The following is a 16,279-nucleotide window of genomic DNA, read 5'->3' as shown; positions in this document are numbered from 1 at the left end:
CCTCCAACAGTCACCCCAAAAGGAGTGGTCTACAAGATAAGCTGTGGATGTGGTGATTCTTACAGAGGTAAAACCTCTTTCCTGTAGATACCCGTTAAACATAAAACCACAACAGCCAAAATAAACAGCAAATCGGGATCTCAGACCACTAACAAAAGTTCCCCGGTCATCAAACTCAGTTTGACCATGTCGATATCCTATTCACCTCATCATGGTGATAAGAGAAACAGAGACTGTGAAATAAAACCCAATTTGAATCATGGTAGTGAATTGGTCGAGGGTATTTACTTTACATCAATGGAAACACAATACACTATATTATGTATACATCACCTATCAACAATGTAACAATTATAATATAATATTTCCACAAATGGGCCTTGTGGAGGCTTAAAGGCTGTCCTCCAGCATTCTGTCTGTCAAGTGAAGAAACGTTGACCTACCTTCACAATTTAGTACCCCAAAGTTTCCATCATGTCACAATTGCCTTTGAGGTCATTTGTGAAAGTTGCAAAAGACATCCAGGAAACAATGATCTGTGACGTCAGCCTTGCAATAGAGTTACTGGGGTCATCAAAAGTACATAAGCTCCTTGTAGTGATCTATCATCTCTAAATCAATACCACTGAATAGGCCTATCGATGCAGAGAGTTTTCCATATTTGTCTACCAAACATAGCCTGAAGAAGAGCTGATATAGCAAACAGTTTATGAAAGAACCTTTATTTTCCATATATTTATATATAATTCATGTTGCTAAAAGTTCATAAACTACATACGTCATACCGTTTGATTCAGTAATTTTGGGTACTATGTACTGGAATACAGTTACATTAGGAATACGGTAGGTTTATATAAATGCATAAAAATATCTACCGTTGGACCTCTTTTGCAATAAATTAATTAGGTTTATAGTTTCAACATTGCATGTTTTGAAAACTTTGTGTCTTTACTGGAGATAGTGCATTCTATAGGACATGAGCTGAAGTGTTGTAACCTGTAAATAGACGCACCTGCCAGGTATTGCCGTTAAACTTTCAGTTGCATGTATATTATTATTTACAGAATCTATCTTGAAAGACAGGTTAAAATGGCTAAGAGTCCAATAGTTTGACTACAGGCAACTGTCCTACAACTTCAACCCCAGCTACGATAATAAAAATAATAACACCTTATTACCCCAAGGAATTTCTTTTACATCAGATGCTGTGATAGAATAGCATGGCATAACACTATTGCACATGGACACATTGAGTATACATCAAGATTTAAAATATGTTTGACATAAAACCAGCAATAACATTGGAGGCTGAGCAACATAAATCTTGAAAGAGGTAAATGACATAAAGATAGCAATAACAATGTATGCTGAGCCTGCTAAGTATAAAAATAATAGAACTGGGTTTTTAAGATGGATGACAATAGGTATTATTTATTTAAAATTGCAATGCTGGATGGAATTAATGTTTTTCTGCTCTGTTGCTTATAAAACGAGGGGTTTGAAAAACGACGTTGAGATGGTAAAAGTTTGCATTCATTAAGTGTTCGGAATCAGTGGCAATTATCCCAGTTCACTTGTAATGTCATTTGTTCCTTAATTATTCCAATGCCGACTCACACTAGTTATGCCTTTTCATCACTCATGCCTTACAATGATCCCCATTATCTTTACAGCGTTCCCTCCCTACATGTTCCTGTCACAATATCACCCATCCACTTGTCAAATATACCCTGTATTTCTTGTATACTCATGAATATTGGAAGACATTTTCAGGTTTGGCTGTATTGACTCATTTTTCACCACTTGGTTCTTGTGGATTCTGGTTGATTGTTGTTGGTAACGCTGAACAGCAATATTCCAGCAATATGGCAGCGGTCTGTAAATAATCAAGTCTGGACCAGACAATCCAATGATCAACAGAACTACCCAATTTGGATGTAATGACGTGTCAACCAAGTCAGTGAGCCTGACCACCCGATCTCATTAGTTGCCTCTTACGACAAGCATGGGTTGATGGGTTCTAACACGGATCTTCATGTGTCTATGGGTTCTGGAATATGATTAGGATGCCAATTGGCATCTGGTTCATTCATGTGTCTGTAGACTACTGTCATCAGACACCATGCCTACCTGTAACCTTTGACCTCAGTGTCCTTCACCTAATTGACATTTTTTATTAATTTCTGTAATGTCCAGGCAGGACTAGATACAATTACAGTGAGTGAGTGAGTGAGTTTAGTTTTACGCCGCACTCAGCAATATTCCAGCTATATGGCGGCGGTCTGTAAATAATCGAGTCTGGACCAGACAATCCAGTGATCAACAGCATGAGCATCGATCTGCGCAATTTGGAACCGATGACATGTGTCAACCAAGTCAGCGAAACTGACCACCCGATCCCGTTAGTCGCCTCTTACGACAAGATAGTCGCCTTTTTATGGCAAGCACATGGGTTGCTGAAGACCTATTCTACCCCGGATCTTCACGGGTCGATACAATTACAGAGTGAAAAAGCAGCTCAGTTGGGCTAACAATCTAAAGGTATCAAATTTACATTCAACAGATTCCCACAAAATATAACTACTTGTCACAACAACAGAACATGGGGTGATGGATTGTGGAAGTGTTCCCACCATGCACTGAGGCATTTGTAAAACTCACTCACCTGTGAAACCACACTTCACTCTTCATAAATTCCATGGTTGCTTCGGTAACTTGGTTGCCATGGATATTGATGGTCATCCTCTTGACCGCGACCGTCATGTCCTGCCAGGTGGCGATGTGCGTATCCCCAAAGATTCCACCTCCCAGTCTGAAAGACAGCTGTTATCATGAGACAGAGCAAATGCAACACGTCAATCGGCAACTTGAACAGCCGATATCACTGGCAGATAATGCTTAGTAGTCCACACCCATCACCTTCACATAGGGAAAAATGTCTCATAAAGCAAACGGTGATTAAGGTGCTGCCATGCCTGCTTGAAGTGGTTGTGGGATATGAAACCCTGAACATCTGATTTTTTCAGTTTTCACTCAATCCCAAACAAAAGTGTGTGTGGATTGGATCTGTTCCCCAAATGGTCAGTGAGTGAAATCCCAGCTGTAATACTGATCGATGTGACATAAAACTATACTCAGTCAGTAATGAAACAAACCTGGTTTAATTTTGCTATGTGACATGCGTACTGCATTCATTCAAGAAGTAACAACTCTTATCAGAATTTACTTGAGGTATTCTTTCTCAGCATCTGCTAACTAGGCAAGGTTTGTTACAATTAGGCATAAGACCTCACAATATTATGAACACATCCATTCTCCATCACATTATTTACTGCACTATTACCTTGTTCATTGTACTTTGACCTCATCCATGTCATCACAACCCCATCCGCACCAATATGACCTCATCCATGTCATCACAACACCATCCGCCCCAATATGACCTCATCATGTCATCACAACCCAATCTGCCCCAATATGACCTCATCCATGTCATCACAACACCATCCGCCCCAATAAAACCTCATCCATGTCATCACAACCCCATTCACCCCAATATGACCTCATCCATGTCATCACAACCCCATTCACCCCAATATGACCTCATCCATGTCATCACAACCCCATCTGCCCCAATATGACCTCATCCATGTCATCACAACCTCATCCCCCTTAATATGACCTCATCCATGTCATCACATCCCCATCCACCCCAATATGACCTCATCCATGTCATCACAACACCATTCACCCAAATATGACCTCATCCATGTCATCACAACCCCATCCACCCCAATATGACCTCATCCATGTCATCACAGCCCCATCCGCCCCAATATGACCTCATCCATGTCATCACAGCCTCATCCGCACCAATATGACCTCATCCATGTCATCACAACCTCATCCGCCCCAATATGACCTAATCCATGTCATCATAACCCCATCCGCCCCAATATGACCTCATCCATGTCATCACAGCCTCATCCCCCTTAATATGACCTCATCCATGTCATCACAACCCCATCCGCCCCAATATGACCTCATCCATGTCACCACAACCCCATCCACCCCAATATGACCTCATCCATGTTATCACAACCCCATCCACCCCAATATGACCTCATCCATGTCATCACAACCTTATCCACTGCACTATGGACCCGTAGAGTTCCGGGTTAGAATATTAATCTTCAGTAACCCATGCTTATCATAACAGGATAGGGTGGTCAGGCTCACTGACTTGGTTGACATACATGTCATCGGTTCCCAATTGCACAGATCGATGCTCATGCTGTTGATCACTGGATTGTCTGGTCCAGACTCGATTATTTACAGACCGCCACCATATATCTGGAATATTGCTGAGTGCAGCATAAAACTAAACTCACTCACTCACTCCACTCCACTGCACTATGACCTCATTTACTGCATTATGACCTCATCCATGTGATCACAACATTATCCACTGCACTGCTACCTCATTCATCGTACCATGACCTCATCCATGTCATCACAACCTTATCGACTTCACAATGACCTCATCCACGTCATCATAATCCCAGACATTGTACTTTGACCTCACCCATCGTACCATGACCTCATCTATCAACACATCCACTGCATCATACCCTCATCTACTGCATCTTAACATCATCCATTGCATCAAAACATCATCCACTGCATCTTAACATCATCCATTGTATAACATCTTTGCATTCCAAAGAAGCATCACAGATGTGGATGTTTCTCAGAGGAAACTATTGAACACTTTTCTATTTTTAGTGAGATCAATTAACCAAATGAATTCCTTGAGAAATGCTAACTGCACAAACTGATCAATGACACCTACCGATAAAATGACGTTTCAGTCACAGAATTTCATACCAAGAAGACAAAGTCATCAATATCCCGCGCAATGGTAAAATACTCTTCATGAATATGTCAACTAGTTATGACTATGTCAAATGTAACATTGTTCTTCACATTGATCTAACAAAAACATATATACTCACACGCAAAAGTAATCACCAGTCAAAGTAATATTCCTTTAAATACTAAAAGTGTTTTACTTTTGGCAATTAATGGGGCAAAAATCAATGAAAAATATTTTTTTCTAAGTTTACATTTTTGGCCAATAAAAACATTATGATTTTATTTTTGAGTGGGGAAAATTCATTTTAATTTTTTGTTTTATTCCTGAAAAAATACGACCGGTAGATCCGTAAAACAAGAAATAAAATTGGTCTGGACTTACTTAAATATCATCAAATTAATAATTCAATACTTTTCTTTTTGCTCTCAACACACAAACAATGCAATAACATTCACGAACATACAATATAACAACAACACACAACAATAAACAGATGACGAAACTACACGACCACACCACAAAATACACCAATACAAAATAGTGCACCAACATGACACAAAGTTACACCAATACACCAACACAAAATAGTGCACCAACATGACACAAAGTTACACCAATACACAAAATAGTGCACCAATCTGACACAAAGTTACACCAATACACAAAATAGTACACCAATATGACACAAAGTTACAACAATACACAAAATAGTACACCAATATGACACAAAGTTACAACAATACAAAATAGTACACCAACATGACACAAAGTTACACCAATACACAAAATAGTACACCAATATGACACAAAGTTACACCAATACACAAAATAGTACACCAATATGACACAAAGTTACACCAATACACAAAATAGTAATCCAACATGACACAAAGTTACACCAATACACAAAATAGTACACCAATATGACACAAAGTTACACCAATACACAAAATAGTACACCAATATGACACAAAGTTACACCAATACACAAAATAGTGCACCAACATGACACAAAGTTACACCAATACACAAAGTAGTGCACCAACATGACACAAAGTTACACCAATACACAAAATAGTGCATCAACATGACACAAAGTTACACCAATACACAGACTTGCCAAATTTTTTAGACTTGCACATTTTCAGGCACACTTTCAAGCACTCTTTTAAATTTACCATTTGAGGGGTCAGTGTATGAATTAATTTTGAAAAGTCGCTGGCCAGGAGGGCTAGTTTAGTAAAAATGCTGCTAGCCCATAACATACTTCACTGGCCCGGCAAGATATCAATATAAAAATGCACATCGTTACATTTGTATTGTAATGGTTCCTAACCTCTTTTGCACAATGCTATTAACAGTTTTTATATAGCGATCTGCCTGTGACAAGAGATAATAAATATCACGAAACTTTGGCAGACAGACTTTTAACAACTTAATAATTGACTTCATCATTTTCATGTGCATTAAATAAAGAACAAATTATCTCAGATTTTCAGCTAGCCAGTTGGGATAGCTTTAACAATATATTCCTGGAACGATTCACATTCAACTAGCATTTGGCTAGCGGGCCAGTAGCCACTTTGAACGCTGGGTGGGGAAGAATTCTGGTTAATGCATTTGCTGATCACACCTAGGACCCAGGTTTGATTCCTGACATCTCATATCCCACTCACTCACTTCAGCAGGTGAGCTAACAACCGTGATTCTTCTACAGCTGCACAATGGGGTTAACCACAAACAAGCTCCATGCTATTTCCCTGCTTCACCTAACCAGCTAACCAAAGCTCTTTACATTGCTGGACTGACTGTCTGGTTTATCACATCAACACACGCAGCACCTGTTTAATCTATTTAAATAAACATGCAACCAGTCACTTATTTGACTCCAACAACACTACATCAAACAGAAAGTAGTGGCCAACATCAACTACGGCAACAGTTTCACTTCGCTGTCGACATCATGGGCAAAATGTGAACACATTAATTTCTATTATTGAGAGTTTCTTGCTAAGGAGATACATCCGGCAGCCATTATACTGCTAGCTGCTCCGTGTTGGTAGTGCATCAATATAAACATCATCAGCAGACGTTCACAGGATCGCCGTTGATCAATGGTTTGTAAAAGATGTTTGTTTCTTGTTTAACACCACACTCAGGAATATTCCAGCTATATGGTGGCAGTCTTTAAACAATCAAGTCTGGACAAGACAATCCAGTGACCAACAGCATGACCATCTACGCACTTGGGATATGACGACATGTATCAACCACGTCAGAGAGTCTGACCGCCCGATCCTGTTTGTCGCCTCTTACAATAAGCATGGGTTACTGAAAACCAGTTCTAACCCTGATCTCCATGGGTTGCATAATTGAAGTATTTCAACTGAGATACATTAAATAGATTCTTCTTCTGGCCCAGCTCACTTCCAAACACTCTGCCTCAAATTGTTTTCTTTTCTAGATGAATACATTGTATATAAGTCCTGCTGTAGACGGGTAATAAAAACATACCTTGTACAGGTTAAAAAATCCAAAAAACATCTAATGTTCATATTCAAAAATAAAATACTTTATCTCAGATGAACACGTTCTGATTTTTATGAGAAAACTCTGATCAAAGAAAATGATGCAGAACAATAGCACCCAACAATGAAAACAAGAGGTCATTAATTGTTCTCATCAATTGTTCTCAAGAATTGTTCTCATCAATTGTTCTCAAGAATTGTTCTCATCAATTGTTCCTAACAATGACCCAATGCTCAATCACTGAATCGTTCCACTTGGACTAATTAATCCAATATAAATGAGAGACACCTGGTTTTATGTAACAACATGCCACCCAGTAACCACATTACATAATGTGAGAGCATACAACCACGTCGACCCACACAGAATGGTGTAAGACACAACTTCATGTTTCATATTGTTACATTTCTGCTGACATACTACATTCAAGCATGCATTTCACATCAATGTTCAGATCTTGGTTAAGGTTGAGCACAACTAGTGACTGAGGGAGATATCAAGGGTTTGTATGTAACTAATATCACCACTAGTGCAGGGTGAATAACAACATCATGCATTACACAGACACATGACCCATGAAGATCCAGGTTAGAATTGATCTTCAGTAACCCATGCTTGTCGTAAGACGCGACTAATGGGATCGGGTGGTCAGGCTCGTAAACTTGGTTAACACATGTCATCAGTTCCCAATTGCATAGATCGATACTCGTGACCAACGGATTGCCTAGTCCAGAATCAATTATTAACAGACCGCCGCTATATAGCTGGAATATTGCTGAGTGCGGCGTAAAACTAAACTCATTACTCACTCACTCACAGATACACAAGTTACCTCTGACCAAGCTCCACACTGTCCACAGATATAATGGCATCATCCAAAACAGGAAGTAGTTTTTTTCTAAGGGTCGTCGTGGGCTCATAGTCTCGGTAGGCAACAGGTCGAGACAAGTTTGGGTTCAATCCTCGTTCCATCCTCGACGGACCCGATGTGCTTGCACTTGGTGGGGCATTGTACAGACCTGAATATAAGGGGAACAGTTGTCAAATTGTATGGTTTTACAATGTTCCAGTCTGTTTACACAAACATTACTGTGTCTATGGTCCCATTAATCAGTTGCTACTTTCTTACATTTACCCCTGGAAGCAGAGGGTTTTTTGTGATGACTATTTTCATTATATCTGAAAAAAACCAATGCATTAGTATTTGCACTGTATCTACCTTCGACTGTAAAACATTTCACACATATGTAGAACATAGTATCCAATGGTGTCAATTCAAGTGCAAATACTAAGGCATTTTCAAAATTAGACATTGCTAATTGTTGTACAAAATTTTCTTATACATTAATAAATAGTAAAGATGACCTATTCTACCCAGAATCCAAACAGGGAGACAAGCATGAGGTACTTGAGGGCCTATTCTACCCAGAATCCCAACAGGGAAGCAAGCAGTATCCTCTGTACCGCCGACGGTCCATCAAGACCAGACATTTTGTACAAGCCAGACACTTCAACATCTCAATGTGTTCTCCAACATTCTGATATCCTGTACCACGGACAGGTCACCAAGGCCAAGACACAACTGATCCAACAGCTGCACCGATGCAGCCAAGAATTTGCAATGCAGATTACAGTTTCCACGTGACTACAGCTACAAAACACCAAGCTTATTAAATCTGTGAGACAAGGAAGATATTCTGGAAGGCCACAGCGTCTCCATCAATAGCCAAACTATATTACTGGCGATACCTGATACCTGATTCACTGCTCGATATCAGCTTATTGGGGACCATGCAGAATTGTGTTAATATTTCTGGTTTTAGCTGTCTAAGCACTTATCCTGGGCATCACTCAATATCTATCAGGTCCGAGGTGCTCCGGTCAAACATCCTGCATGTTCACAGCAATATCATGCAGTGATAGGGTTCAAATCATCATGTTGATAGGGTTCATGTGAGGTTGGTTACCTTGTGATTAATGACTGGACTTTCCTAAAAGCAGCAGGAGACAGTTCACTGGTAACACAGTACTCATCCTCATTTGTTCTGTGTCTAATCCCTGACAAATACCTGAATGCAACTGTTGCCATAGTGCCAAATGACAAAATGTCAGATATGAAAGTCTGATCTTGTTTACTTTCACATGTGAGGGAAAAATTGTCGGAAATTACTGATAAAAACAGATGCAATGCTTGGATACACTTTAGATAATGGTGCCTTATTGGAGCTGGCAAATCCTTTCTATCGATCAGGGTCTAGGTCATGGTCTAGGTCATGGTATGCATCATATGCTTACTCTCTCATACCCATTATCTGTAGAACACTTCAAGGGTTGTGAGCATCACAGTCCATAAAGACCAAATCCCCTCTGTAGGGATCTCTGTGTAAATCTGGGATCAGGGTTTAAAAGAGGGATCAGAGTTTACATCAGTGATTGGGGTTTACATCAATGATTGGGGTTTACATCACTGATTGGGGTTTACATCAGGGATAGGGCTTTACATCAGGGATTGGGGTTTACATCAGTGATTGGGGTTTACATCAGGGATCGGGGTTTACATCAGTGATTAGGGTTCACATCAGGGATAGGGGTTTACATCAGTGATTGGGGTTTACATCAGGGATTGGGGTTTACATCAGTGATAAGGGTTTACATCAGGGATAGGGGTTTACATCAGTGATTGGGGTTTACATCAGGGATTGGGGTTTACATCAGGGATCGGGGTTTACATCAGGGACAGGGCTTTACAGCAGTGATTGGGGTTTACATCAGGGATCGGGGTTTACATCAGGGACAGGGCTTTACATCAGTGATTGGGGTTTACATCAGGGATCGGGGTTTAAATCAGGGATATTTGTTTACATCAGGGATTGGGGTTTACATCTCTGATATTGGGATTTACTTCAGGGATTGGGGCTTAGGGTTTACAATAGTGATCATGTTTTACATCAGGGATATGAGCATCTACGTCAGGCATTGGGGTAACTTGGGGATGAGGGTTTACATCAAGCATACAGGTGTTCACTTCAGGGATTGGGGTAACTTGGGGATGAGGGTTTACATCAAGCATACAGGTGTTCACTTCAGGGATTGGGGTAACTTGGGGATGAGGGTTTACATCAAGCATACAGGTGTTCACTTCAGGGATTGGGGTAACTTGGGGATGAGGGTTTACATCAAGCATACAGGTGTTCACATCAGGGATTGGGGTTACTTCAGTAATCAGGGTTTAGTATTTACATTTGGGATCAGGGTTCACATAAATGATAGGGTTTACATGAGGCCCCATCAATCTATCGCTTGTTGAAGGAGTTGAGAATACTGGATTAGGCTGTCAGGCTCAGAGATTTAACATAGTACACACTGCCAAGACAGGACATTGCTCATAAGCTAAAACAATGGTTTTCTCGTTGAGACTTGATATAATGCAAGATTACACAGCTGGAATAATGCTGACTTTGCCTGACAGAGTGTGTCAGTACAGACAGATCATACCTGGTAACTTGTAGTAGATCTGCAGCTGGGTGCTCTTGATGTAACACAGACCCCCGATAGCAGCAGCAACAAACAGCAATGTGACCACCGTCCCCACCAGGATCAGCAACGTCCCACCATCTGCTCCCTTCTTCCCCTTGGACTCTGGAATACAGAAGCAACACTGCAACAACAGCAACATTTAGACATCAACGAAGCTGTCTCAGCTGTGAGATTGTCCTGGGTTTATGGGTATAAGTTCTATGCAGTTTATGTTTTCAGAGGGACCTTGAAATAAGGAAACAATGTTGTAACTTTAGTGAAGAGCCTTGCAGTGTTACTTAGCAGCTTAACCTGAGTAAGCTTAACTGTTACCTCTGAACAACACTATTAACTTCGTGAACAACATGTAACTACAATGAGCAATACTGTAGCCTTACTGAGTTACAGTGTAAATGTTTCCAGTAACTCTGTTAACTTAATGACCAACACAGCAACCACAGAGAGCTAAATTGTAACCATACTGAACAACATTGTAACTTAGCAAGAAATACTCTACCCTTCATGAACAACATTGTAACTTTAGCAAGAAATACTCTACCCTTCATGAACAACATTGTAACTTTAGCAAGAAATACTCTACCCTTCATGAACAACATTTAACCTTAGTGAACATTGTACTCTACCCTTAGAGAACAACATTGTAACCTTAATAAGTAATCTAGTGAACATTGTACTCTACCCTTCATGAACAACATTGTAACTTTAGCAAGAAATACTCTACCCTTCATGAACAACATTGTAACTTTAGCAAGAAATACTCTACCCTTCATGAACAACATTGTAACTTAGCAAGAAATACTCTATAAGTAGTAGTGCTCTCTACCTTTGTGAACAACATGAACAACATTGTAACCTTAGCAAGTAAAATACTCCCTTTGTGAACCATTGTAACCTTAGTGAACATTGTACTCTACCCTTACAGAACAACATTGTAACTTTAATAAGTAATGCTCTACCCTTTGTGAACAACATTTAACAAACATTGTACTCTACCCTTAGAGAACAACATTGTAGCCTTAATAAGCAATGCTCTACCCTTTGTGAACAACATTTAACCTTAGTGAACATTGCACTCTACCCTTAGAGAACAACATTGTAACCTTAATAAGTAGTGCTCTACCCTTTGTGAACAACAGTGTAACCTTAGTGAACATTGTTGAACAACGCCTGTACTGCTACCCTTTGTGAGAACAACATTGTAACCCTTAGAGAAACACCTTAATAAGTGCTCTACCCTTTGTGAGTGCACAACACTGTAACCTACATTTGTGAACAACATTTAACCTTAGTAGTGTTGTGCTCACCAACAACACTGTAACCTTAGCAACACTGTACTCTACCCTTAGAGAACAACATTGTAACCTACATGTGAAACAGAGTAGTGTTGTTCACCAACACACTGAGCAACACTGTACTGTTACTGAGTAACACTGTGACCTTGGAAAGGAAGTTTGTCAATTCAATGAGCAGCACTGTAACCTTAGTGAAAACACTGTAACCCCCGCGTGCAACTCTGACGCTACATTTAGAAGGTATGCTAAGTCTGCAACATCCTTGAAGATGAGCAAGATTGTAGCCACAACAACACTTAAGAAATATGGAAGCAACATTCCACCATCAGTTTCCCTTAAGCCACTTCATCACCGTGTGTGAGTGAGTGTTTAACATCCCTCGACACCATGCAGTATGACACACATACTTGTACAGGAAGGATTCTTCAATATCTTGGAGAAAGATTGTTCACATTATCTCTGTTCCAATCGATGAAGCAAGTTTATTCAAGCAGTCTTATCGTATTGAAGTATAGTTTCCACTGACAAAAACCTACTTTATACAATAGAAATCAATTTTGTTTGCTTCAGGGGTTACCGTGACAAATCTTCAAACTGCAGAGTTGAGAACAGATAACTCCCTGGCAAAAGCGTTCATAATTTGAATTATGGAGTTTGGTTAAAAATTCAGTAAATCTTTTAACAAAAATAAGATTCATACAAACAGTTCTAAGATTGTTCTGTTCTTCAAACAGATGGGAAGAAACATCTGAACATGCTGCCATGGTTAACATCAGTTATGTAAGTCTCTTCAGACAGGTGATGTAACCAGTTGCAGCCACGTAGTCAACACGTGACTATACAACTAGCAATATAAAAAGGATATTCTTTAAGGACTTTTTTTCAGCCATATAGTTTTGTATGGTAGAAAGTCTATTATCTTTGGCTGTTTATATCATTTATTACTGTTCCAAATGCATGTCATATATGTGAAATATCTGGGAGACAAAGTAAGTTCACAGACTGATGTAGATGTAATACAATACCCATGTTTACAGACACTGAGTGGAGAAAGTATGTATGGGGGTCCTCAGGGGAGGGGGGACTGTTCAGTACAAGACAACAAAAAGCAGAAACAGAAGATGAAGCAAAATTAAATGTAAAAGATCAATGCAAAACTGCCAAACATAAATTCTGTTGTGTCCTTTTCACAATCGTGCTGAGATTTCTAAAAGTTGTACTTTACTATATCTAATGAGGCAACAAAACCAGTTAATTGGAATTAATGCTTCCATAGAGTTTCACAGTTATGTAACGTGACAGCCTGCTTGACATTCAAGCATTTTTGTTAAACTTTTACTGACTTTTTTTTAAAAATACATACTACTGACGAACGTTGCCAAATATTATGTACTGCTTGACAAACCCTCCCATGAACACCCTCCAATACAATGACAGCGATGTAACTGTCTGGATGGAAACTCAGACAGGAACTTGATACATGCTCCACATTTCCTGTTTCCATCCGAGATGTTGGGGCGAGTCATTATCTTAAAGTGTTGCAGATGAGCAGGTACAAGAAGCATTAACGAGTGTCTTAGATTGCATGTCTGCACTGACATAGACACGTCAACCACGACTTCTTTCTGTTGGTGGTCTGTCCACCTACTGGCAAGTCTCCAGACGTTGTAGTGAGTTATCACACTCGTGACACAAACAACAGCTCTTACACATACTACACAACTAGAGAAACAAACCCAGACTTTTTATGGACAAATGCACCACACAGCCAGATCTGTTGTCACCCAAATCCTATAATTGTCTAACATATTGGAAGCCATGTCTTGCAAGCCATGGCTGAGTTTTGTTCTTTTTGACCAATATTTTTAATAATTCATAACACGTACCATCCAGAGACTTTCCTAAACAGCCATTGGGACAACAGCATTTGTGATGAAGCTCTGCTTCCTGCAACGTTAAAAACAAGAATTAAACCAGAATCCCTTGTGCCCCTCGGTGCCTACAAACCATTATTTTGCTCAAACTTGGGATTTTTCTTAATATTTTAAATTAAGGGAATTTTCAACATTGCATTGAATCATAAATAAATGAATACTGGCCACCTCCACACAGTTTCACATCCATCACAACTATTTTTACAATAAAAGAACTTTGAAATTCCATGTGGGATGTTTTACTGACAATACTGCAGACTTTTGGCCAAATAACAGCCTCAGAGAAAGCTAGATAAACCCTTGGATTCACTTATCAACATACTGTATGGGAAGGCGTAATACCCGGTGATATTTCCATCAGCTCACATGTCAAACCAGGACACACAAAGATGCCATTGTGGCCAGGTAGTCACCATGTAAGTTACCTTTGTGTACAGCTTCCCGCATTCTCTTCCCACAGAGGTTACTTGTCATATCTTCCTACAAACCTCTGTTCTAATACGGCCATATTTCCCGGTTCTCGCAAAATCCTCTAGCGGCAAAAAGTCGCAACACAAATTATCTCCCTTCTTTTTATCCAATCAGAACATGTGTTACGTCGACTTAGATCCAGCTTGACTAATACAAACAAATGTGAGGCCACAAATGTCCCCAATCAGCAGGGAATTGTGTTGATGTGACACACAAGACATTTAATGGCTAGCTTGTCTGTTGTCAACGAGGGCGATGGAGATGCCATTGATCCGACATTACATGACTGAGTTCTGTCTAGAAGAAACGTTTGCGCATCGCGCAGGGGAAGAGGTTCTAGTTTTCCTGAAGCATACAGAAATTACCGAGATCTTGCGAATGATCACTTTTGAAACAACGTCGCTGATTGCAGAACTAAATCTGATTGCAACCAATGACGAAGCCTGAACACTCGCACCATGAAAGGGCCGTATTAAAACAGAGGTTCGAAGGAAGATATGAAAAGTAACCTCTGTGGGAAGAGAATGAGCTTCCCGTTTCACAAAGGGATTTTAACACTATGGCAGCAAAACTTTGATAAAAATACAGTTTTTATGAGTACAGTATATCTTTTAGGGTGTGAAGGAACTGGTTCATAAGAACATATTTACCACAGGCTCTCCTCGGCCGATGTCCTTTACAATCCGAAACAGTCCATCTTCAACCAATGTCCTCTCCTCATCACAAACCAGCCGTACAACAACTTCTCTCCGCCTCATTGACCTGCAACACAAATGGGAGTATTACTGAAGACTTGTGACAATATTGCTAGGAAAGTAGCATGTGTCTGGATTGCGATGACAAAGGCGAAGTGGGTTTCTTAAGGTTAAGTCTCTATTCGCCTACATCTCACTTCGCCTTCATCCCATTTCTCATACAAAAACAATGTAGGCAAATTGTTACTCTTATAATGAACATGACTCACTGGTCAGAGTCATACTAATCTTGATCTACTGCCTGCCTAACAATTTATACTTAGTGCCCAACTGGCGGAATTAGCTACAGATTATGCCATACTTAAATAATCTAAATGCTCTGTTAAAACTAAACTTAAATAATTATATCAATGTGTTGTTTCTAATTCCATATCACCACATACAAATAAAACATTATTTCTTGGAACTGACGGGCGTCTAAAATGAACAACTTTGGATTTAACATTATTGACAGTCATCTTATTGGATATACACCAATTATGTAAACAGTCCAACATAACATTTAAATCATTCTCATTTTCAGCAATTAAAACAATATCTGCATGTACGCCAAACCTCAGATTTTGGTACCGTCAACTTTAACACACAACAGATGAGTTGAGTAAAGAGGATTGGTTCTGGGTGATCCACTCAGAAGTTGCACAATACATCTTGTATTGATATGGTTCAAACATCTGCAACTTTAAAACAGGGTTATCATTTACACACGACGCTTCTGGGCGAATACTTGCCCAATAATATAGAAGTTGCACATCCATATCAAGTATCTTGTATTACCCTAGCAATTTCTAAATGCCTATCAAACATCTGATCCACTATAATGTTAAAACAGGGTTAAAATAAAATGAAAGGGATTAATGCACAAGCTAAATTGTAAAAGCAATG

General features: G+C 39.6%; 1 protein-coding gene across 1 annotated transcript in view; it reads right to left on the bottom strand.

The window, feature by feature from the left end:
* Positions 1 to 16,279, bottom strand: part of LOC124280127 (receptor-like kinase TMK2) — a 65,657-nt gene that overhangs the window by 11,535 nt on the left and 37,843 nt on the right. Inside the window, exons 4-8 of the mRNA XM_046716016.1 lie at positions 15,290 to 15,401; positions 14,121 to 14,181; positions 10,901 to 11,044; positions 8,238 to 8,424; positions 2,666 to 2,812 (exon numbers count right to left, since the gene is read on the bottom strand). Coding sequence (XP_046571972.1) covers positions 2,666 to 2,812; positions 8,238 to 8,424; positions 10,901 to 11,044; positions 14,121 to 14,181; positions 15,290 to 15,401 — 651 coding nt within the window. The remainder of the gene's footprint in view (positions 1 to 2,665; positions 2,813 to 8,237; positions 8,425 to 10,900; positions 11,045 to 14,120; positions 14,182 to 15,289; positions 15,402 to 16,279) is intronic.

The sequence above is a fragment of the Haliotis rubra genome, unplaced genomic scaffold (assembly GCF_003918875.1).
Source record: "Haliotis rubra isolate DU_JTF1 unplaced genomic scaffold, ASM391887v1 Scf260, whole genome shotgun sequence".
Lineage (NCBI taxonomy): Eukaryota > Metazoa > Mollusca > Gastropoda > Lepetellida > Haliotidae > Haliotis > Haliotis rubra.
The sequence above is the reverse complement of the archived record's forward strand: the minus strand, read 5'-3'. Positions and strand labels throughout refer to the sequence as shown.